At 40.5% G+C, this 23,243-nt stretch overlaps 1 protein-coding gene across 2 annotated transcripts in view; it reads left to right on the forward strand.

Annotated features, from left to right (window-relative positions):
* DPYSL3 (dihydropyrimidinase like 3) overlaps nucleotides 1–23,243 on the forward strand; it is a 102,652-nt gene that overhangs the window by 69,307 nt on the left and 10,102 nt on the right. For both annotated transcript variants that reach the window (XM_054976201.1, XM_054976202.1), the window contains exons 2-7: nucleotides 5,149–5,237; nucleotides 8,146–8,330; nucleotides 16,126–16,290; nucleotides 17,498–17,559; nucleotides 19,852–19,932; nucleotides 20,652–20,720. In XM_054976201.1, coding sequence (XP_054832176.1) covers nucleotides 5,149–5,237; nucleotides 8,146–8,330; nucleotides 16,126–16,290; nucleotides 17,498–17,559; nucleotides 19,852–19,932; nucleotides 20,652–20,720 — 651 coding nt within the window. The remainder of the gene's footprint in view (nucleotides 1–5,148; nucleotides 5,238–8,145; nucleotides 8,331–16,125; nucleotides 16,291–17,497; nucleotides 17,560–19,851; nucleotides 19,933–20,651; nucleotides 20,721–23,243) is intronic.

Genomic DNA, 23,243 nt, shown 5'->3' on the forward strand with positions numbered 1-23,243 from the left:
TTATCAGTCAGGGATCGGTTCAAGTTCAAGAGAAAATCTCACCACAACACTCAATTCAGCTTTCAGTTCCTACAAGAACACCTGAGTTAGATTACAGTCACCAAAAGGGCTTTTTTCTATCCCTCACCAGAGAAAAGGTCAGGAAGACCAAACAGCTGACTGAGACTGTCATCAGAGTGCAAAATCACTTCTCACGACACTACTGAAACTGATGGGTTTGCTAGTGGCCACCTACAATGCTATACCTTTGGGGTTGTCTGTAGGCAAGACCACTTCAGACCTTTCTTAGATCTCATTAACAACAGATCATGGAGAAGACAGATCTTCCCATTCAGATACCACTTCAAATCAAAACCCATCTGAGCCAAGGTCACCAACCCAATGCAAAGCAAAAGATTCATGACCCCTCAAGAACAACAAATATTTACAGGTGTAAGATTCAGGTTAGGCATGTCTTCCTGTCAATGACTTAGAAAGGTGAGCAATTTGTCTGGCCCTGTTCCAGTTCAGAGATCTGTATGGACAAGGTTGCAGACAAAACATATAAACAAGCAGGGGGGATTCAAGACCTCGAGGCGACACAAGGTGGCAGCAAGGATACTTACCTGGGAGGATGGTCACCTAGCTTCGATCAGAACTGTACACATCAAAGGCATATCCAATGCCCAGGCAGACTGGCTGAGGGGACAACAGGGAAATAGTCCCTTAAGAAACATCTCATCCAGTGGATAACATTGCACTTCGCAACACCTCATGGACCTGTGTGCATCCCAACACAGCCATCAACTACCGGGGTACATGACAAGGTTTGTTCTACCCAGAAGCAGATGCCCTGACATTGCAGTGGCCATTAGGCCTCCTCTGTGTATTACTACCCTTACCAGTAACAGACCATGCCTTTCCACCCTCCAACAGATGGTGATATTTCCACCTCTCATCCTACTGACCTCTCCAGTCAAGTTACAGCAGGGACTGATTTGGCTCTCTTATTTAGACTTACTCTGCTTAACCATGTGGAAATAGAAAGGAACACCTTCCTAAGATGGGGATATTCCTGAGAGGTGGCCAACACTCTCCTAGCATTCAGAAAACAGTTTACACTCAGAATTTACAACTCTTATTGGGAAGCCCTCACTCAGTAGACATTTTACACAGCCCTGACCAAACATCCATTTGAACCAGTCAAGGATGTTCCCCTGAGAAGGCTGAGAATGAAGACTATCTTCCTTATTATGTTTGCGTCTGCCAAAAGATTTAGTCAGACCTGAACTCTGTATCTTTCACAATGGTAAGGTGATGCCTCATACTGTCTTCCAAAAGCGTATTCCAAAGTGTATAGTTTGCAAGAGATAAGGCTACCATATTTCTACCTGTACCCTAAATAGACTAGGGAGAGGCTCTGACACAACCTAGATGTCAGAAGGAGGCTTAAGGCCTGTCTGCTCCAAACAGTGCAAATCAGAAAGTCAGTCTTACTGTTCTTAAATATATCTCCCCTCAATTTGGGGAAGAAAATGTCTTCGGCAGCGGTAGGTGCCAATAGCAAAACATACACTATCGAAACTCCTAAAAACTCTCTTCGTAAAGGTTCCTTGTGGAATACCAGCTCACTCTTTGAGGAGTGCTACTACCAGTGCAGCATTACACAGGAACACTTCTGTAGAAGAAGTCTGCAAGGCAGCAAAAAGGTTGTCAGTCTTGACCTTATTAAGATGCTACAAATCAAATATATATGATTCAGCGGACACTGACTGTAGTAGAAAAGTACTGCAGTACATGATCATGGATGAAGACCACATCCCACTCAGAAACTGGAAACTGCTTTGGGAGCACCCAAGATGTCCTCCGCCTCAGAGGGCGGACCTTTGGACACTTACTGTGAAGGGCCCTTCTCCTCTGAGGAAAGGAGGACATCTTGCCCTCCCCAGGTCTCTGTCCTTCTCTACTTTGCTGCCTCATTCTTCTACCTCCTCCGGGTTATGCTTTATTTACAGTACATGTTAATGCAACAGGTGTTTTTTCTCTCAGTATTGACAGTTGCTGAATGATAAATTCAATATTACTGCTTTGTGGAGTCACCTGAACTGAAGAGAGGGTGGTCTCACATGCTAGACAGGAAGAGGAAGAAAGTTAGTTCCTGCCTCCCTGATTGGATGGTGGGAATCACCCAAGATGTCCTCCTTTCCTCAGAGGAGAAAGACCCTTCACGGTAAGTGTCCAAAGGTCCATTCTCATCACACCACAAGGCTGCTGCGTGTGCAGCCTCTTTTAAAGCAAGTGTAAAGCTTCTAGTCTCTGTGGTAGCTTTACCATAGCGACTAGGAGGGAGACTCCTAGAGCATTGCTGCCATGTTTGAAAATTCAATCAGCTGGCAGGAGGGACTTTCCCTGGGAGATTGCTGGGCACCTGGGAACCCTAGCTGCCCGGCCTGCTGTCCCAGGGAGGCTCCCTCTGCCTCTGGCAGGGGAAATCAAGGAGGATCAGGGGAAATCAAGGAGAATCAGGTGGGCAGGGCCACCAGTCATGATGATTTTGAAGAGATGCCGGAATGGCATTCCTGGATGTTCCGGCTGAAAAAAAGCCCTGGGGGAAAGTATAATCTCTTGGGAGTGCACTTGAGAGCTAGGTGTACATTCCATCTTGGTTATTCCACAATACACATTATTTTCTGTAAATAAATGTTTGTTGTTCAGTTCTATCTGTGTCTTATCTTTCAAGTCAAAATATCTGTTTGAAAGAGGTTATACTTTCCTCAAAATTAAGTACCATATTATTCGTATAGGGTTACAAATAGGAATCCATTAGAGAATACAAAGGTTACATGCTACCAGTGAGATAAAGCTTGTGTCTCCTTCCTTTACTGATTGTGGATGGCTGAGAGATGGGGGTTCAGAGAATTAAAGGCCATAGTGAAATTTGGACAGTCATAGTTCTAGAGGACACTTACCTCAGAAGCCTCCCTCATATCTGCTCTCCTTCCCCCCCCCCCATCCTCATCCCTGCCAATTCCCACATCCCCCAGGAGCAGCATTCTGAGTGTTTTGCAACCTGCTGCAGGAAGTGGGAAAAATGTACTTCCTACCGGTGGAGAATCTAAGCATCCTACCTATGGAGAATCTAAGCAGGATCATACTATTCAAAGCTGAATTGTTTAGGGGAGGGGGCTTTTTATGCATGTAGGAGGGCTGTACTAAATCGAAATGGTTCAGAAAGATATATTGTTTGGGTCTGCAAACAATACATATGTTCTGACTGTAATCTATTTCATTGTTTATTATATGTTCCAGCTGTAGTTCATATTGGCTTACACTATGTATTCCACCTTGAATCTCACTAAGAAAGGTAGATTATAAATAAATGTCTAGAATAGCTATCTATTCTGCATCCTCCATTCCATGCTTATCTATGATCCGTCATAAACAAGCCATCTCTAATAGCACACACAAGTGAGGAGCATAGTCTTACAGGAATACCCAGGTATGTTAGGCTATATTTTCCCCACTCTTCTGAAAGTAGATGCTATTGTTTAGAAACATTACTTATTAGGGGATTTTCCCAGTTTTTCCTTTCTCTGTCTTGATTTCCCATAAATGAAAATCTGTTCTACTAATTTATGCAAGTCTCTTTGTTTTCTGAGGTGGTTACAAATTGCACAGCACACTCCATGTGAAATAGGGTGTGGAAACGAGTTTAGTTTCATTGCAGAATGTAGGTTCAGAATGACTTTACGAGATAGGAATATCTAAAACAGAAACAATTATTCAGCTTTTCTAGGGAACTTGTTTTACCTTTAGGAAGTTTTTATTCTTACAGTTAAGCTAACTGACTTTTCTACAGCAGGAACTCTTTTGGCTCCAATGACTGGATGTTTTCAAGGAAAGGCTGCCCCATTCATTCTAGTAGTAGTAGTAGTAGTAGTAGTAGTAGTAGTAACGACAACAACAACAACAACAACAACATTTGATTTATATACCACCCTTCAGGACAACTTAATGCCCACTCAGAGTGTTTTACAAATTATGTCACTATTATCCCCACAACAATAATCACCCTGTGAGGTGGGTGGGGCTGAGAGAGCTCCTAGAAGCTGTGACTGGCCAAGGTCACCCAGCTGGCTTCAAGTAGAATAGTGGGGAATCAAACTCGGTTCTCCAGATTAGAGTCTCGCGCTCTTAACCACTACACCAAACTGGCATTGCATGACATTGAAGTGAAAGGGATCTCTGACTTTGAGCTGTGGAGACACATTAAATCCTGTCTTGATTTATTTGACTTTTCCTTCTATTGAAAAAGAGAAAAATGTAGAAGAAAGTTCTGTCAAGATAGCAAAATAGGTCATTGTTTTGAAAATATACTTTGATTTTTTAGGGAAGGGCTGAGGGGGAGCAGAATTAAAATGTGCTTTGGGTTCTAAATTGAGCTTTGGCTACTGAGCCACACTGATGTAATAACATATACAATGGCACCTTTCAGAAATAGACTTAAAAATGACAGACCTCCCTCCAAGTACTCAGTCTGGGAATGCTCATACTTGTGAGATTACAAGTACCCCTCTAACAGTGCAATTGTATGCAGGATTTCTCAGTCTAAGTCCACTTAAATCAGTTTTGTAAGTGTGTTCGGCAGAGATTGTGTTCTGTTTACTGTAGAATATTGCATACTAAAAGAAATTCCAGTTGTAATTCTGAAAATTTTGGACTTTATTCAGAAGTATAAAGGCTTGTTCTACAGATCTGTACATTTGTGAACTTAGTTCTATTCCTGACTGTTAATCTGGGCTGTTAAAACAATATATTTGCATATGGTTCTGTATAAGAAGTAATCTGTGCACAGGCATCCAAATAGGCCCATAGACCTATATGGATTAGTAGCAGAGTCCTAAGGAAATGTCTATGACCAGCAAGATTTCTTATCTTTTCTTATAAGTCGTTCATCTCCCCAATTAAACCTGGGCAGGCCATCACAATACCAAGTCACAAAACTGTACAGAGCTTACTGAACAATATTTTGAGCTGATTTTATCTTTACTGAACATGTTGGTTCTGTGTCACTACTTCCACTCTCATTGTAAGAGAATGCATTATGAAAAAGAATGAATAAACATCTGCATAACTTTTGATATTCATGATTCTGTTTTCCTTTTACAGAGTGATCGTCTTCTTATTAAAGGAGGGAGGATAGTCAATGACGATCAGTCATTCTATGCCGACATTTATATGGAGGATGGCCTTATAAAGTAGGTATACAGTTCCCATAGCTTCCCATCTGTTTCTTTAGTAGTGGTCAGAATATATTCCTCCCTTGAGGGGAATAGAGAGATTCTAAGTAGTGTTCTGTAACGCTTATGTTGAATGTAGACTGTTTCTTATCCTTCTCAAAAAGTCAACAGTTCAAAGCATGTCCATGCCATGCATTTAAATTGGTATAGTAATCATCATTCCTTCACCAAACAGAAAAGAGTAGAAGAGTAAATTATGTCTACTTTCTGGCTTGCCTAGTGTATCATAAAAATTACTGCTTTTACAGCTGCTGAAGATAGTAAAAGTTTACTTTAAGAAGCTGTTTCTTTAAGAGACATTTTAGACAAAAGTTATGATGCTCTCCTTTTTACTTGGTTTCTGGTTGTGTTTTTGGAGTATTGGTAATAACTGCAGCAATTAAAGGCTGAAATTTTCTAGTATACATGCAATTAAGACTAAAGGCCAATGCAGTGAGGTTTGTATTGTGGGATATTTCATAACCAGGATCCTTAATGTTTTGAAAGAGTTTTGTTTGGCCTTTATGGAAAGACAGAAAGCATCTAGGTTCCTTTTGAAGGAAATATTTTTAAAAACAGCAGTAGAGAAATCAAATATTTAACTGGAAGAAATTTTCCAAGTTCTTGAAGCCTAAGAAAACAGGGAATTTGCCATAAAAGAAGTTTAGAATATGGTGTCTCCTACAGAATAGTCATATTTTAAAATAGTTTTAAAAGTGCAATGAGAGAGTAAGTATTAAGTCTACCTAGAGTAGAAACATCTTGCATCACTGAGAGTCAAAAACATCAGCAACATTTGCTACGTCCAAGCCAACTGGCTGAGCTGGCAACATTTGGATCCTAGCAAGTGGTCACTGAAACTGCCTATTCCAGGAGATAGCACATTGTTCGGGGGACACATATAGGAATAATGCCTTTGGACTTCTTTTGGATTAACAAGAAAGTGCTTTGCTCAGTTTGAGGCAGAGTGAGTTAATGTTCTGGCACTCCCATGGCTTCTTGGGCGTTGTTTGCTTTTTCTCTAGTTCTCCTCAACCCTGTGTTCTTGATGATGGTGAGATTGGGGACAATGGATTGAATCTTTGTGACCTCACATTTGCCAAGGATACCATGGTTCTCAAGTGTAATGGGGTGCTCTGTGCAGGTTTCATGGCCCCTATCAAATTGTACAGGCAGATTGTGGCCGGAGAATGGAATATTGGACTTACTGTGATTCTCTCTCAGACCCAAGCTACAAGAGACGAGTTACACGAGGAGGAGCACATGAAAGGAATCACAATGTTAGCTGGGAAGCTGAGTTTTAAAAGAGATCAGAAGGCTTTATTAATTTCCCCTCTCTACAGAACAAGGGAGATTGCTGCTCAAAGGGTTTGTTAATTTCCTCCAGAAGGCTCTGTCGGTTTCTTCTCCCTTTCTAAGAGGTGAACTAAACAAACCTTCTGAGCAGTGAGCTCCCTGGCTCTGTAGAAAGGGGAAATTGACAAAACCTTCTGATCTCTTTTAAAACTCAGCTTCCCGGCTGACATCGCAACTCCCTTCACGCGCTTCTCCTCATGTAATTCGTCTCTTGTATCTTAGCTCTCAGGGACATGGAGGACGTGCTTGTCTCACCATGTCTTGAGGAGATAATCACAACTGCCAACTAAGAAATATGTTGTGGATTCTACCATATGATTGGCATTTCATTTGATCTTCCCTGTTGCACTTGTAATTTACTTTCTGAAGAGGAATGATTTTTAGTATATAGTTAAGCCTTGGCTGATGTTCAACCATTTATTCCACTGGAGTGGAGAAATTAGTTCCAGAGTTTCTGTGAGTTCTTTCCTGTATTGGGTTGGTTACCAGTAGTTTTGTATCTAAAGGGGCAGAAGGTACCTCCCACTGGTTGTCACAGGAAGCTGTGCTTGCTTTGTCCCTCTGCCTCATTATTATTCCCTTCATTATTCATAAATCAAGGAAATATTCATAAATCAAAGATGAATAGAAGGAACAATCTTAGTAAATCCAACGTTCTATTTTGGCAAAAAGTGCCCTCCTGTTTGTAAAAAGATGCATGAGTTATTTTGTACACTGAATACACTTAAATTGTGGATTAAATTCCTTATAAATTCCAAGGAAAAGGGTTTTGTTTGTTTTGTAGACCTTTTTAAGTGATTGGAATTACAAAGTTCTAGCAAAACACAGGAACTATTAGTAGTTTTGTGATTGTTTAGGAGTTGTTCTTTGCAACAAGTAATACTAGATCTTAGGACAGGACCAGACTTCATATATTGTTTTTACAATATGTAGTTTGAAGGGGGATGCCAATATGGTGGGGAGCTTCATAACCTTTTACCCTCACTTCATTTTTCTGCTGAAAATAGGCCCTCCCCCAAACACATTTAGCCCCACTGTGCAAAACTTACCAAGAAGAACTAGGGAATGTATCAGTCAATGTGTGGGTGCAGGCATGTGGTTAAAGATTTCTGAAATCTTTTATGTTACCTCGCAACCTTTAACAGCAACAGCCAATTAATTTTTTTAACAAAAACGTTTTGAAAACTTTGGTATAGAAAATGATCAAATTTTAAAGAAAAAATATACATGTAAGTGCCATATTCATTTAAATGTTATTCGATACAGAAGCAAGAGCTGGATCATTTTTTCATTCATTTATGTGTTTGTTTAGTGCAGAAAAATGCACTCACTTCTAGACTAGAAAAAGATTCTGGTTTTGTTCATGCATATATCTGCTATTAATCAGTCTGCTCTTAAGAAAATTACTTAAACTAATGTGCACACCATTATGGCTGATGAAAAGCTTGTCCTTAAATGGAAATTATTTCATGAAATAGTTCTGCCATTGTAAAGGTGTTCAACTGACTCTTTTTTGTTACTGTCTAATCAGGCAAATTGGAGATAACTTAATAGTTCCAGGAGGAGTGAAGACCATAGAAGCCAGTGGCAGGATGGTTATCCCTGGAGGAATAGATGTCCACACTCACTTGCAGATGCCATACAGGGGAATGACGGCAGTGGACGACTTCTTTCAAGGGACAAAAGCAGCCCTGGCAGGTGGAACCACCATGATTAGTAAGTACAAGCAATACCGCTGTTGGTGACTATACTAGCGTTTTGCAGTACTTCTAAATATTATCATCAGTGACTGTAATTACTAGGTGTTAGGAGCTGATTAGTACTTTGATATTCAAACAAAGCTCAACCTAATTTCCTTACACCTCTTTCTGTGAAACACGCTGAGAGCTTCTCCAGAAGGGTATTTCCTATACTGAAATAGAATTTCACTCTTTGACAGCATTTCTGACAATGAAAAAGGCATGTACATTTTTGGAAGGATTTCTGTATTGATATAATAATGAGTTTGTTATTTTAGTAATGAATAATGTGAACAGGCAACACAGTGAGAATGGAAGTTGGTGTTTACAGTTTCTATACTATTTTATAAAATAATATGAATAATTTTTTAAAGGTTTGAATGCTTCATATGCCTGCACCCACAGGTGGAGCTGAAGGCAGAAAATTGGTACCTTTAAAAGTATTCATTTGTCACTATGGTAAACAGACTTCAGTAGAACTTCATATTGGTTTGCAACTGACATGGGAAGCATAATATTTTTGTTTTTTCCACGAAAAAACTTGTTGACATGTTCTGCTGTTCTACACCAAAACTATAATTCTAGTTCCATTTCAGTTATTGCTTTTATTTATTTCATTTGTACACCACCTTTCTTCTCTGTGAGGACTGAAAGAGTTTACATTATTCGACTCTCCTATGTTTTATCCTCACAGCACCACTGTGAGGTAGATTAGGCTGAGAGTGTATGACTGACCCAGGGTCATGCAGTTTCCATAGCAGAGTAAGAATTCGAATTAGCATCTCCCAAATCCTAGTCTGACCACTATACCACATTGCGTGCTTTGGGGGGGGGGTGCAGTTTACCAGTGCTGCTTGCATGTTTCCTGTGGCTTTATTCAGTCATGGTTTTTAGAAGAAGTTCTAAATATAAATGTGGTTGGCTGAAAACTTCAGTTGTCTTTCTTTCTGCTCTTCCATTTCTGTTGTTGGTTGAAAGACCTGCAGTATGTGCCGCAGTGTCAGTTACATGAAATAACTGCAGTAGAAGTTGGGGATTACATCAGGGGCAATAAAAGGTACATTAGAAAGGGTTTTTTAAAAAATGGATGGCAGTGAGAGATGAGAAGGAGGGGGAACTTGCTTCTTCCTGCTCCCTTCTCCAGCAGCAGCTTGCTAAAAGCACCTGGTACAATGCCAGAGCTATTAATCCACAGCATCACAGTGCCTTAGTTTTTTCTCCTACTTCTGGTAAATGCATTCTGGATGTATCTGAGAAACTGCAAACAGTAAGATGTGAAATGGTGGTCAGAATTTCTTCATTATGGTAAACACACTTGAGTTGCAAACTCTGAATTAATGAAATGTCTAACTCGTAAGTCTCATTTCTGTTCTCTCTTCTCCCCAAATTCTAGTTCTATTGCCAAACCCCTCCAAAGGATCCCAGTACCCTCTTATACTTCCTCCAAGTTTGTGTATGTGTGCGCGCACATGCGCACGTGTATGTGCATGCAGAATTTGCCCCATCAGGAAGATGGGCATTGAAATAATCCATTATGGTTCTCTCAACAGGCGACGACAGTGGTGCCTAAGTAAGAGGATATGAAGTAGGATTTACTTAGCCAGTTTCTATAGCACTTTTGCCATTTATTTTGAGATGGATGATATACTTTGGTGGTTCATTCATGTAACATGGTTGGGGATGATGAGAAATTCCAGAAAATTCTAGAAAAGTAGCCATGTTGGTCAGTTACAAAAAGACGACTAGTGGCAACTTTACTGACAAGTATAGGGTTGTGGTACGTGAGCAAACGGCATAATGTGCTTTGTGCAGTTCTACTTACATATACAGCAGTGAAACAGCTGCAGTAACTCATACAATTGGATCCCACCTAACCTTCCATGAGTGCGAGAAGGGTGACTGATTTTTCACCTATTCTTCTCTCCCACAGCAGCCCAAAAGAGTAGACAAAATGCTGTTTGGGGGAGGTAGAATACCCCCCCCCCCCGGAATAGCTTTGAGGGAACTGGAGGTCTGCTGTGGGAGGAGGAATTGGCAATAATTGCCCCCTGGAATTGCAGAAATCTAGGCTGGATCCAAACCATAGTGCATTAATATAATTTTTAATGAAATAACAATGTGCATATGAACAATGGAATGTACAACAGAGTCTTCACATGATTTCATTTAGTTTAGTTGTAATATTGTTTCAAAAGAAATACTTTGTGCTATGTCTTGCACACATGAAAAAGATAGTGGGGATACAGTCACTTTCACTTATCACAAGCAGACAATCATGAGTAATTTTAGTGCTTCTCCTTGTGAGTGCCTGTTGAGTATATGGAAATCTTAGAATCAGAGAATCATATAGTTGGAAGGGGCCATACAGACCATCTAGTCCAACCCCCTGCCCAGTGCAGGATCAGCCTAAAGCATCTCTGACAAATATTCATCCAGCCTCTTCTTGAAAACTGTCAGTGAAGGGGAGCTCACCACCTCCCTAGGCAGCTGATTCCACTTTTGAACCACTCTGGGGCTTTGTATCCATGCTTTGGTCACATTTTGACTGGGGCTTTGCACCCGGGGTGGGGTGGGGGGTTCAGTGAGTACCCATGCCAATCTAATGCAGCTGACAGCAACATTCAAAGTGCTTATTTTGACCCTTAATGCCCTAAAGTGTTTGGACTGAATACTTGAAGAATTGCCTGCTTCCATATAAACCTACCCAAGGATTAAGATCTTCATTACAGGTTCTTCTTTGGTGTCCCCACCATCAGAAGCATGGTGGGTGCTGGTCACACAAGACTGTGCCTTTTCTGTAGCGGCACCCCGTCTTGGAACATCTCACCACAGCCGCATGCCTGGCACTTAGCCTTTTTTAATTTCAAGACTCAAGACTTTTCAGGCTGTCCAAGCCTTTGGCTCATTTGAGTGTGTGTTTTCTCAATTTTGCTTTTAAGATGTTTCAACAGTAACATTTTCATCACAGACCACCCCAAACACAGGACAGAACTGATTTTTAAAAAGAAACTTCATTTTACAATTAGTGCATAGTTGATTTCATTTTTTAGTTTTTGTGTGTGGTGGTAAGCCACGTTTGTAACACACATTCACAGATACCATGTGTCAGGCTATGGATGACAGGCTATGGCAGATAGACCCCTGTACCATCACAGCAAGAATCCAGGCTCTTGGTTAGAAGGTTTTATTCAGGAATCAGATCATTTCCACAGATATGTCCATAGAATTACTCAGAAGCAAGGTAAACGACTAAGCGGAAAGAACGGGTTGACAGGGATGGCAACACGTGGGAAAACCCTTCCTCTTAACTCACATATTTACTCCTTCCCCCTCCCATCAGCAAAACAGGATTTTTGGTGCGAACTCGTCCTGAGAACGTCTCATATATTTGTACTATCAAGTCTAAACACTGAGAAAGCAGATCAAAGTTGAAACATAGCAGTGCATGGGAGTGAGCAGTGTACAAGGTCAGAAGCACTGAGAGCTTCTACAGTCCGTTAGATAAGACACCTGCAGCTTCAATAAGCCTGTGAATGCAAAACAGTTACAGCATTGGCAATATGACATCAAATTATAGCATGAAACATTGGTTCAGAACAACAGGTCAGCATCAAGTAATGGCATGGATGGGGCACAGACATGACAACATGAGTACAAATTCCTGCTGGTGGAGAATGCCCTCAGGTCACAGCTGACTTATGGCAACCCCTGGCTGGGTTTTCATGGCAAGAGACTAACAGAGATGGTTGCCATCACCTGCCTCTGCAACCCTGGTCTTTGCTGGAGGTCTTCCATTCAATTACTAACCAAGGCCAACCCTGCTTAGCTTCTGAAATCCGACGAGATTAGGCTCACATGGGCTATCCAGGTCAGGGCAGGTACAAATTCTTAGCATTGTGCCAATGCTCTACCATTGCTGCTATTCCATGCGGCATCACCAAGTCACTGCACATGAGACTTATTAGTCTCAGGGGAGACCTTAACAATATATAACAAAAATTTCATATTTCGTATGACAGAATATATGGCAGGAAACCTCCTGCCTACAAAGCTCTTTGCCTGCTCAGCTCAATAAACAACAGCAACATCACTGATGTCACTATGTCACTTCTAAATACAACCTGGGCTGGAAGTGACAATGGGTAGCTCCAGGAATTGTTGGAAACTCAATGGTACAACCCAGAAGTGACATAGCTGCTCTCACCAACATCAAATACGTGCCCCATTACTCCCTCATAGCTGTAGAGACTAATGTGGAAGCTAGCCAGTAGCTTTGCAAAACTGCTAGCGGCCATTTAGAAATAAAATGGTAGTGGGATGCCTTATTTCATGGATAGAGTTCATTTCATCAGAATATGATTGTGGCTGTTCTTAGAGAAGATTCTGCTACAGATACTCTTTAACATAACATAGCATCCTTTTTAAAAATTTGCTCATTCTTGGCTACCTTCATTGAATCAGAATCATAGAATCATAGAGCTGAACAGGGCCTTACGGAGCATCTAGTCGAACCCCCTGCCCAATGCAGGAACAGCCTAAAGCATCCCTGACAAGTATTCATCCTGCCACTCCTTGAAGACTGCCAATGAGGGGGAATCCACCACATCCCTAGGCAGCTGATTCTACTGCTAAATTACTCTTAATGTGAAATTTTTCCTAATGTCCAGCTGGTACCTTCCCACCTGTAGTTTAAACCCATATCTTCAGTTCAAGAACAGCTCCCTTTTCTCCCCTAAGTGATAGCCTTTTAAAGACTTAAAGAGAACAATTATGTCTCCCCTCAATCACCAAATCTCCAAACAGAACATTCCCAAGTCTCTCAGTCTTTCCTCATAGGGTTTGGTCTCCAGCCCTGATCATCCTGGTTGCTCCCTCTGCACCTGTTCCAGTTTGTTCACATCCTTCTTGAAATGAGGTCTCCAGAACTGCACACAATACTCCAAGCGAGACTTGACCAATGTGGTATATAGTGGGACAATGATATCCTGTGATTTTGATCTTATGCCTTTGTTGATACACCCCAAGATTCCATTTATCTTTTTTGCTGCTGCATCACACCGACTACTTATATTTAGCTTCTCATCTACTCATCCCCCAAGATCTTGTTCACACACACTGCTTCCCAGAAGTGGATCCCTTACCCGGTATGCACACTTTGCATTTTTGTTACCCAGGTGGAGAACCTGGCACTTACCCATGTTAAATCACATCTTATTCAAATCTGCCTACTTTTCCAGTGTGTCCTGTCCCCATCTTCAAGGGTGTTTGCTATTCCTCCCAATTTGATGTCATTTGCAAATTTAATGAGTAATCCCTTCACATCCTCATCCAGATCATTTGAAAATATATTAAAAAGCACTGGGCCCAGAACCGAGCCCTGTGACACTCCATTGGATATCTCCCTTCAATCAGACATAATGCCATTGACAACTACTCTTTGAGTGCAGTTTTCCAGCCAGTTCCCTATCCATCTAACCGTCCTAGAGTTCAGTCCACATTCCTCCAGTTTACCCATCAGAACATCATTAGGACCGAAATTTTTACTGAAATCGAGATAAATTACATCGAGGGAATTCCTGCGATCCAGTAAGCCTGTCACTTGGTCATAGAAGGAGATGAGGTTGGTCCGACAGGACCTGTTGGGGACAAATCCGTACTGACTTCCCCGTATCAACATGTTGTTAGTCAGATGCTTGCAGATTGACACCTTTAATATCTTCCCTGGGACAGAGGTCAGGCTCACTGGCCTGTAGTTCCCAGGCTCGTCCTTTTCTCCTTTCTTAAAGATTGGGATGATATTTGCCCTCCTCCAGTCTTCTGGCACATCACTTGTCCTTCAAGAGGTCTGGATGATGATTGACAAAGGGTTTACAAGCTCTTTTGGAAGTTCTTTAAGCACGCTCAGGAGCACCCCCATCTGGCCTGGGAGATTTGTACACATCCTGCTAAAATCTAACCTGCATGTTTGGCTACAAACTCCCTTGGAACCCCACAGCAAAAAGAATTCTAGGAGGATGTGATCACTTCTACCTAAGGTTCCCTTCACCTTTACACCATCAACCAACTCTTTCTTGTTGGTTGATATCAAGTCCAGTATGGTTGAGCCCCTCGTTGCTTCCTCCTCCATTTGAGAAAGGAAGTTGTCGGCCAGTAAGGTCAGGACGTTGCGTGACCTTGGACATGTAGCAGAGTTGGTCTCCCAGCACACATCAGGGAAGATGAAGTCCCCCATAACTACAATGTTGTGTTTCTTGGATACCCTATCAAGCTGCTCTAGGAGGGCAGAATCCACCTCATTTCCTTGGTCAGACAGTCTGTAGCAGACTCTGTTGCAGTACTGCTTGTCCTTCCCTTCCTTAGCTTCACCCAGATACTTTCCACTGGGTTGTCACTTCTTTCAGTATTTCCTGACAATCAAGCCCTTTCCTCACATACAGCCCCACTCCACTTCCTCTACGACACTTCCTGTTATTCTTGAATAACTCATTGAATAAGTACTGTATTTCTGTCATGGAAATCACCCCACCCAGTCTCTGTAATGCCTACTAAGTCGTATATTTCCATCAGCATTAGTAGATCAAGTTCTTCCTTCTTATTGCCCAAGCTTTGGGCATTGGTATATAGGCACTGAAAGCCTTGCAACATCCCTCCTCTTTAACCTGGCATTCCCAGACAGGCCTCTGCTATTCACTCTCCTTTCCTGAAATTCTTACGCCAATTGTCTCCATTCCCCTGCAGTGTCAGTTTAAAGCCCTCCTGATGAATCTCTGAAGGTCCGTTCTAAACAAATTTTTTCCTGTCCTTGACAGGTGGAAGTTTATTGCATGCAAGCAATAAACTTCCACCTTCAAGAAAATCTTGAAGAAAATCAAGAAAACCTTCAAGATCTTCAAGAAAATCCAAATCACTCCTGCCAGCACTATGAACACAGCCAGTAGTTCATCACCATAATCTTCTGTTTCTGTTGCATTCCTCTTCCTCTGACAGGCAGGACTGAAAAGAATGCTACCTGTGCCGCCATTCCTTTCAATTGCCTCCCAAGGACCTCATAGTCAGCCTTAATATTTCCAGTGGTGTTCATAGCCATGTCATTTGTTCCCACATGGACCATCAGAAGTGGGTAATGGTCTCTTGGTTTGACTAACTTGGCCATCCAGACTGTGATATCCTTAATCTTTGCCCCTGGCAAGCAACACACCTCTAGGGCCATGGGGTCAGGCCTGGACACATGACATTCTGTTCCTCTCAGCAGAGTCAACAATTACCAAGACTTTCCTTTTCCTTCTAATGTTATTTGTTTATAACTCCATGGCATCCCTACTTGTTCTTTCAGGTCCTTGTTGTTGTACATCTGTCACATCAACAAGGGTCTGGAATTGATTTCTCAGCTCCAGTAGCACTGAGTGCCATTTTGCTCTGCACATTTGGCTCATGCTGTCAATCTCAGAGGAGGTTCATTAGGAGAATATTCTGTTTTATTGGACCTTCCACCACTCTCCCCATCCTTTTGCCGGGCCTGAAGACTTGTTGATGAAATCCTCTCTTTCTTTGATCTCTTGAAGTGTACCAATCTGTTGCTCCAGGCTCTTCACTTTTTCTTCTAGTAACACTATCAGCTTGCACTTATGACAAGTGAGAGTTTATAGTGGGTGGGCAGCAGACGTTTTGAATACTGAGAACAGTTTGCTAATGGAAAATCTTCTCCAGACAGGGCAGGGGAAGTACTCAGTACCTTCATACGATACTACAGCTTGCTGCATTCTTTTTCATAGTTGACCATGTTGTCCCTGAGCTGGAGTCCAGCCTGATAGAAGCCTATGAGAAGTGGCGAGAATGGGGTGATGGGAAGGCTTGCTGTGACTATTCCCTACATGTTGACATCACCCATTGGAATGACAGTGTCAAACAAGAAGTGCAAACACTCATCAAAGAAAAAGGTATGTCACTACCATAGGCCAGGTTTTGTCTTTAGTACTGGGTATTTCCCTTTCTCTTAACTCATTCTGGTGTCCTAGGTTATTTGGAATCTATAGCATCTACAGATCTGTAAAACTTATTTGTCCTGTGCACGTTACTCTCTTTAGGCTTAAATGTTTCTGTTCTACATGTTCCCAGTTGTTTGATTCACAAGCCTAATATTTGCATTTATGCATTAAGTATGAAATTTTGTGGCCCTACATATGTTTGTGATTCCTTTTTTCTTCTTTTTGTAATTTTTCATGGAGTGAGATCACACTGATTTCTTGATAAATTGCCTATCTTTCACTGCTGTGTAAGACATGATTTTGGCATGTCAATTATTGGCATAAAGCCATAATAATCTTCAACTAGGAACTTCTGTCCTGTTTCCAAAGCTTAACAGATGAGTAGGGAGGAATGTATCTGCTGAAGAACCAGTGCAGTACCAGAAATTATGATTTTATATTAGCATTTCTGGAAGATATTCCAGTTGATAAATATCTTTTAACAAAGGTGTCACAATAACATCTGTTCTTACAATCAGGAAGGATTTTCAGCTCAACACTGCATTGACTTTAGTAGTCATTGTTGGAAACAACCATGAACTCTTGTAACTTTGTTCTGAGTAAAATGGAAAGACTGGCTGACCTACATGTTTCAGAAGAATGGCTAGAGGGAGTAACATGATAATGAGTTTTGGTCTGTGAAAAGTGGTTTTAAAAGTATATGATTGATGCTGTTTTAACACTGTACAGTTATATATTGCATAACTATCCCAATTATCCATTGCACACTTTCTTACTCTATTGTTCATCAACTAACTGTACCTTTGATTATTAGTAGTCCTACTATAAAACGATGATTTCTTTAATTTTGTGAAAATTAATAAAGAGGACAAAGTGGGAAGCGTCCTACATTGTATTGTTTCCAAAGTATGATCAGTTTAATGTCCTAAGCTTTTGACCTCACTTAAGATTTTATATCACTAGTACTGCATACCAAAGAATCAGCTCTAGAAAAATAAGCAAAAAGTTTTCATCTCCTACCATGTCTTGCCAAAAAATTCTATTCCATATGAGTAATTTCTCACATGTTTTGCAGATATATCCATTTGAATAAAATGGTGTATGAAGTAACATCTTATTTTTCTAATTTCTTCTCTTATGCAATTTTCCATTCTTTTAGGAGTTAATTCTTTCATGGTTTACATGGCCTATAAAGATTTGTACCAGATGTCAAATACAGAGGTAAGAGCTATGCTGGTCTTTTGAGCTGGGTGTGTAGAAAAGTGGTGTCCCCCCCTTTTAGGGTTAAACCCCTTATCAAAGTGCACAAGGGTATAGTCCTGAGGCAGCTTCTAGAAATTTTATAATGTAATTTGAAAATACACATCATGAATAAAAAATCCACCAATAGCTATTAACCATAAGCAAAAAGAACCTCCATGTTCCAAGGTACTGTACTTCAGAAAACCAGATGTTGGGACTTTCATGGTCTGCATGTGAAGTTTTGGAGGCATCTCTGGGTATCTGTTATAAGACACATACATTTTAGACTAGGTGAATATTTAGTCTCATCCAGCAAGGCTGGTCTTGTACATTATGTAAAAGTTACTTAACCCTAGGATGAAGTAATTTTCCTGGATCCCTGGCAGGTTGCTGGAGTATTCAGTCTTTGCAGCATGCATTCCATTTGGAATACTGGGAAGATTGGCGGGAAATATAAATGTATCTTCTGCAGATACATTCAGTATGTGGAGTTATGCTGGTAAATAGCTGGCACAATCACATAGGCGTTTTGGATGCTCTTAAGTGAAAGACATTAAATGTTAATACAGCTCTTTATCTACATCCCTGCAGAAGAGCCTGCTTGACAGAAGATACTAACCTAAACTTGTTGAGCTGAATAAATTACAGTTGAAAGGAAACACCTTGAACTACTAGGCTTACAGTGTAATCCTAAAAACACTTTTTGGAAGTAAGCCCCATTGAGTAGACTTCAGTAAGATTTTGAGTAGATCTGCTTAGGATGGCACTGTTTAGTGTTGTTAAAAGAACTGATGGTAATATGAAGAAATGAGAATAGGGCTTATCAGAGGTCTGTCTGTCTGTCACTTTCCTGTGCTGCCTTTTCATCCAATTAAGGTCTCCAAGGTGGCAAACATTAAACATAAAAACATTTCAACATTATAAATATTTAAAATAAAGTATATATACAGTAACTAAATAAAAAATTATAAACACACAGCACCAAAACCCAATAACAGTAATAGAGAATATGCCAAATAGAACAAAAAATTCTTCATCTATTGGTGGAAGGCAACAGTAGAGGGAGACAGACAAATCTCCCAGGGAAAGAAGTTTCAAAGTTTTGGCGCCACAACCAAGAAGGCCGTTTCTCAGGTTGCTACATGTTTAGCCTATGGTGACAGGGGCATCCAAAGCAAGGCCTCTGAAGATGATCAAAATGGATGGGTAGGTTCATATAATAATAATAATAACAACAACAATGACAACAACATCAACAACATTTGATTTATATACTGCCCTTTAGGACAACTTAACACCCACTCAGAGTGGTTTACAAAGTATGTCATTATTATTCCCACAACAATAATCTCTCTATGAGGTGGGTGGGGCTGAGAGAGCTCTGGGAGAGTTGTGACTGACCCATGGTCACCCAGCTGGCTTCAAGTGGAGGAGTGGGGAATCAGGCGTAGTTCTCCAGATTAGAGTTGTGCTGCTCTTAACCGCTACACCTTAAGGTATATGGTATGCACGTACATATATGCCATCAAGTTGCAACCAACTTACAATGATCCCAGTAAGGTTCTTTCAAGGCAAGTGAGAAGCAGAGGTGGCTTGCTATTGCCTTCTTCTGCAGAATCTTTCTTGGGGGTCCCCCATTGAAGTACCAACCCTCCTTAGCTTCTGAGATCTGATGAGAGTGTGCTGTACCATGCCACCTTCTCTCTCAAGGTATACAGTAGGACTCCAGATATTCAGTCTTCAGTATTCCAGATCCCCTGGTAGCTTGTTTTGGTGTGAAGGAGAATATATAGATTGCATGAGACCACCAAAACCTTTTTGTCTGTTCCATGAACTGTTGTTAGAATCTGATTTGTAGTAACCAGGTTTCTATCTATGTGATTTCTGAATTAAGCTTACAAAATGGTGGCAAATATTCCTCATGGAGTCCTCTAACAAACAAATCACTCCCAGTCACAAGTTTATTGATTGGTTTATAATTTTTAATGTGCTTATATATGTGCTTTTTACATATTGTGTAAGTCTTTAAGCTTTTTGAAGGAAAAGCATCTGATCAGTAGTTAAATACAGGAAGCACAGTGAAAAAAACTTTGGAAATCCTACTCATGAGTAAAGAGGGCAGGACAAGGAAAAACACCAGTCAGTAACTTTTTCAAGATTGTCCCAGAATCCCGTATTGCATTCCACAATTCAAATTCAATTTAAAATTAGCATAACCTTACAAGATGAAGTATCTTAATGCGAGATTTCTTGTTGCATTTTGTTTTTCAGCTGTATGAAATATTTAGTTTCTTGGGAGATCTTGGTGCTGTAGCTCAAGTCCATGCTGAAAATGGGGATATCATTGCACAGGTGACTTTTCTTCTACCATTTTATGGCCAAAATACATGGCTTCAGTAAAAATAACGAAAGGTTGTATCTTGGGATAATGATGCTGCATAGAGTATTGCATCAGTTTAGTCTCAGAGACTCTCTTCTTTCAGGTTGGATCAGATTGGATCCCAGCCAGCTAGATATTGTAAATGCCTGGATGTAAACTGTTACATCCATTACCAGTAAGTTGTTACCACTTAAATAGGTGCATGGAGTCTTGTCAAAAATAGGTTGCCTGATCATTTACAACTTCTGATTAATTTTTAGAGTTGCCTATACACAGAAGTTCTGCCACACAGATAACTAGTTTTCTCCTTGGATTCTGCTAGTGTTAATTTTGCAATTGAAATATTGGTTGCTGAGCCCCCATTGTTATTATGCAGAATCCTGTTCCAGAAATGGTTTTGCAGTATGCTAATTTATAAACTATGAGCTTAGTTAATTTGACAGCCCAAGTTCTATAACATTTGAATTAATAATTCATCATATTTCAGTTCTACCTCTATCCCACATCCTTCTTATTTTCAGCATAATCCATGCACCAAATTTGTGTTGCTGGTTTCAGAGAAGGCTAAAGCAGAAATGAAAGAGCAAGGGAAATAAGAAGAGGAACCTGTCTCCAGTTTAATTATAGTATTTAATTATATCAGTGTTTTATTAATAAACCCTCTCATTCTTATTGTTTGTGTTTCTTTTAGGAGCAAGCAAGAATGCTGGAGATGGGAATAACTGGTCCAGAGGGCCATGTGCTGAGTAGGCCAGAGGAGGTGAGGTAACACTAGCTAAATCAAGAAATGGTGCCTAGGAAATTATACTGCATAAAATGCAAGAAAAAATTTACAGTGCAATCTAAAGCAAAGTTACTCCAGTCTATGCCCATTGCTTTCAATGGGCTTAGATTGGCGTAACTCTGTTTAGGATTGCACTGTTAATCACTAAATCCAATAGTTGCATTCACAATGCAGACATGAACCAGTGTAATTCCAGAAGAAGTCCATGATGCACGGCATTGCCTACATTCTGTATCTTATTCTGAAGCCATGCAGGATATTATGTCACTTTGAAATGTTGCAAGAAAAACATGTATGTATTCTAGAATATTCTTTGATTCTTCATTAAAATACTAGAGGAAAAATCCTTCAGCATCCAATGGAAGCTGAATCTTTGTCTTTGTGTTCTAAGTCACTGAAGAGTAATATTGAAGATTCACTGCGGTATGGATTTTAACTGCACGATTTCTAAAGGCTTGAGCTGACAAAGTGCATGTCTAAACCCTGCTTTCTTCAAGAAAGCAAGGATTTTGTGCAGTGCAACATACTACTGCACAAACTTGCACAGTGTGGGTGGTTTGCAGGGCTTTCAGCACTTATTTGTCTGTCTGTCTGCTCTTAGAATGACTGCCAAAGACTATGTGAACACCCTTATAAATAAGACACGAGCAGCCTCCCAAACCACCCCCTTTCCTTGCCTGCTATTCTGTTAAAGTGTCTGTGCTCTTTCTTTTGCCAAAAGAGTGAGAGACTGCACATAAGCAACAGCTGCAGCACTCCGCTGTTTCTCCCAGCTGCTTGATGCAAATGTGTAATGAAATGCATATCCTAAATCACTCGCTATGCTTTCCTTCATTTCCAACAGAGCCTCTTACTTAAAGAGCTACTACTATGGCAAAATACATGTGTTGCTGTTGGTTTTGTGGATGTTTCCATTTGAAACCATCCCTGTGAGCAGCAGGTCCTGTTTGAGTAAATAATCATTGTCCCATTACCTTGCAAATGGGGAATATGGTTTGGAAATAGTATATTCTTACTTAATTTGGCAATTTCTAAAGTTCCCACATGTCCTCATGCTAAATTTTCAGTATTCTGGCTTCATACCAGAACATCTAAATATTTGGGATGGGTGGGTCTCAAATTGTCCATTCAGGTTCCAGGTTACCTTCCCTGCAATCCTTTTGTGGCTGTTTCAGATCAAATTTAAAATGTTACCATTTAGATTTGCTTGACATTAAAGAAGCAGCCAAAGAATTTGTATTCATGCTGATCTTAAAGTCATCTAGAAAGGAAATAATATTCAGTACTAAGTCAGAAATGTTGGCAAGCTTTGTCTGGGAATTACAGATGCTTTCTGGGTCCTGAAACAGTTTACTTATGTGCCTGTTCTGTTTTGTGTTTAAAAGTTCAGTTTTCAACTTCTTGGTCCAACATTCAGGAAGGCAGAAGTCATCTTATTAGGCTGATGTCAAGCTGAATAGTGGATGATGCAATGTTCCAAAAATATCTCACTTAATGAAGTGTTGAAAGTTCTAACAGCATCATGATAACAAAGTTACAGGCCTGTGGTGTCATGGGAGGCAAAAGTGGCCAAACTGAGGAGAGGCCCATGTAATTGGGACATAAGAATGCTGAACAAATAACCAGATGCAAAGACTCCCTAAACACAACTACAGTTAGGTTATAAAATGTTGGGGCTATAAGCTTTAGTTGGTAAATTACTATTTGATTTGTAATTGCTTTTAGTGGAACTGAAACATGAAAATGCATTAGGTTTAAGATTTCTTTCTAACCAATAGCGATAGGTTTATTTATTACATTGTAAATTATGCCACACATTGGCATAGCAGAAAGGCTGCTCAAGTTTTGGCAATAAATCTGCTTATTTTTATTGAATTGACTAATCACTTGTTTTTTAAGCCTTTAAATATCTCTTAGTTATAGCCCTAAAATACATAGGTTGGGCCCAGCTGAAGTAGAGCAGACCACTGGCTTAGAATGTGCTTAGGGATGAGTTACTGTTAACGTAATAGTAGTTCTTTTGGGATCTTCAACATGTAATTCTTTAAGGGTAGAAAATTGTGTGCTATGTTGGGGAAGGTTGGGAGTAGGTGTTCCGAGAATTTCACGGTGAACATGCTTACCAGGAAACCATAACTTTTCCAAATACCTTCAGCTACCCTTCCTGATTGGATTGCCTCTATGTTCCCTTGCAAAGCTGCAAGCACAGTATTATGCTGAGCAGCTCTGCATCTGCACAGTAACTGCTTTTGTCCAGTTCAGGAACTAAACCATCTATTTACCAGAGAAGAGAGAGTATCCCTTGGGGTCATGGTTGTTCAGATTGTTAAATTAGATGACTTTGGTAAAGCATTGCTTACAGTTCATCTGCTCTTTGAGTGTGCACAGTCAGATGCATCCTTGAAGGAGAGGCCATGGCTTAAAGAGAGGGGCCATGGCTCAGTGGAAGAGCATCTCTTTGGCATGCAGAGGGCTTCAGGTTCAATCCCCGGCCTCTCC

This window comes from Eublepharis macularius, chromosome 4 (genome assembly GCF_028583425.1).
Source record: "Eublepharis macularius isolate TG4126 chromosome 4, MPM_Emac_v1.0, whole genome shotgun sequence".
NCBI lineage: Eukaryota > Metazoa > Chordata > Lepidosauria > Squamata > Eublepharidae > Eublepharis > Eublepharis macularius.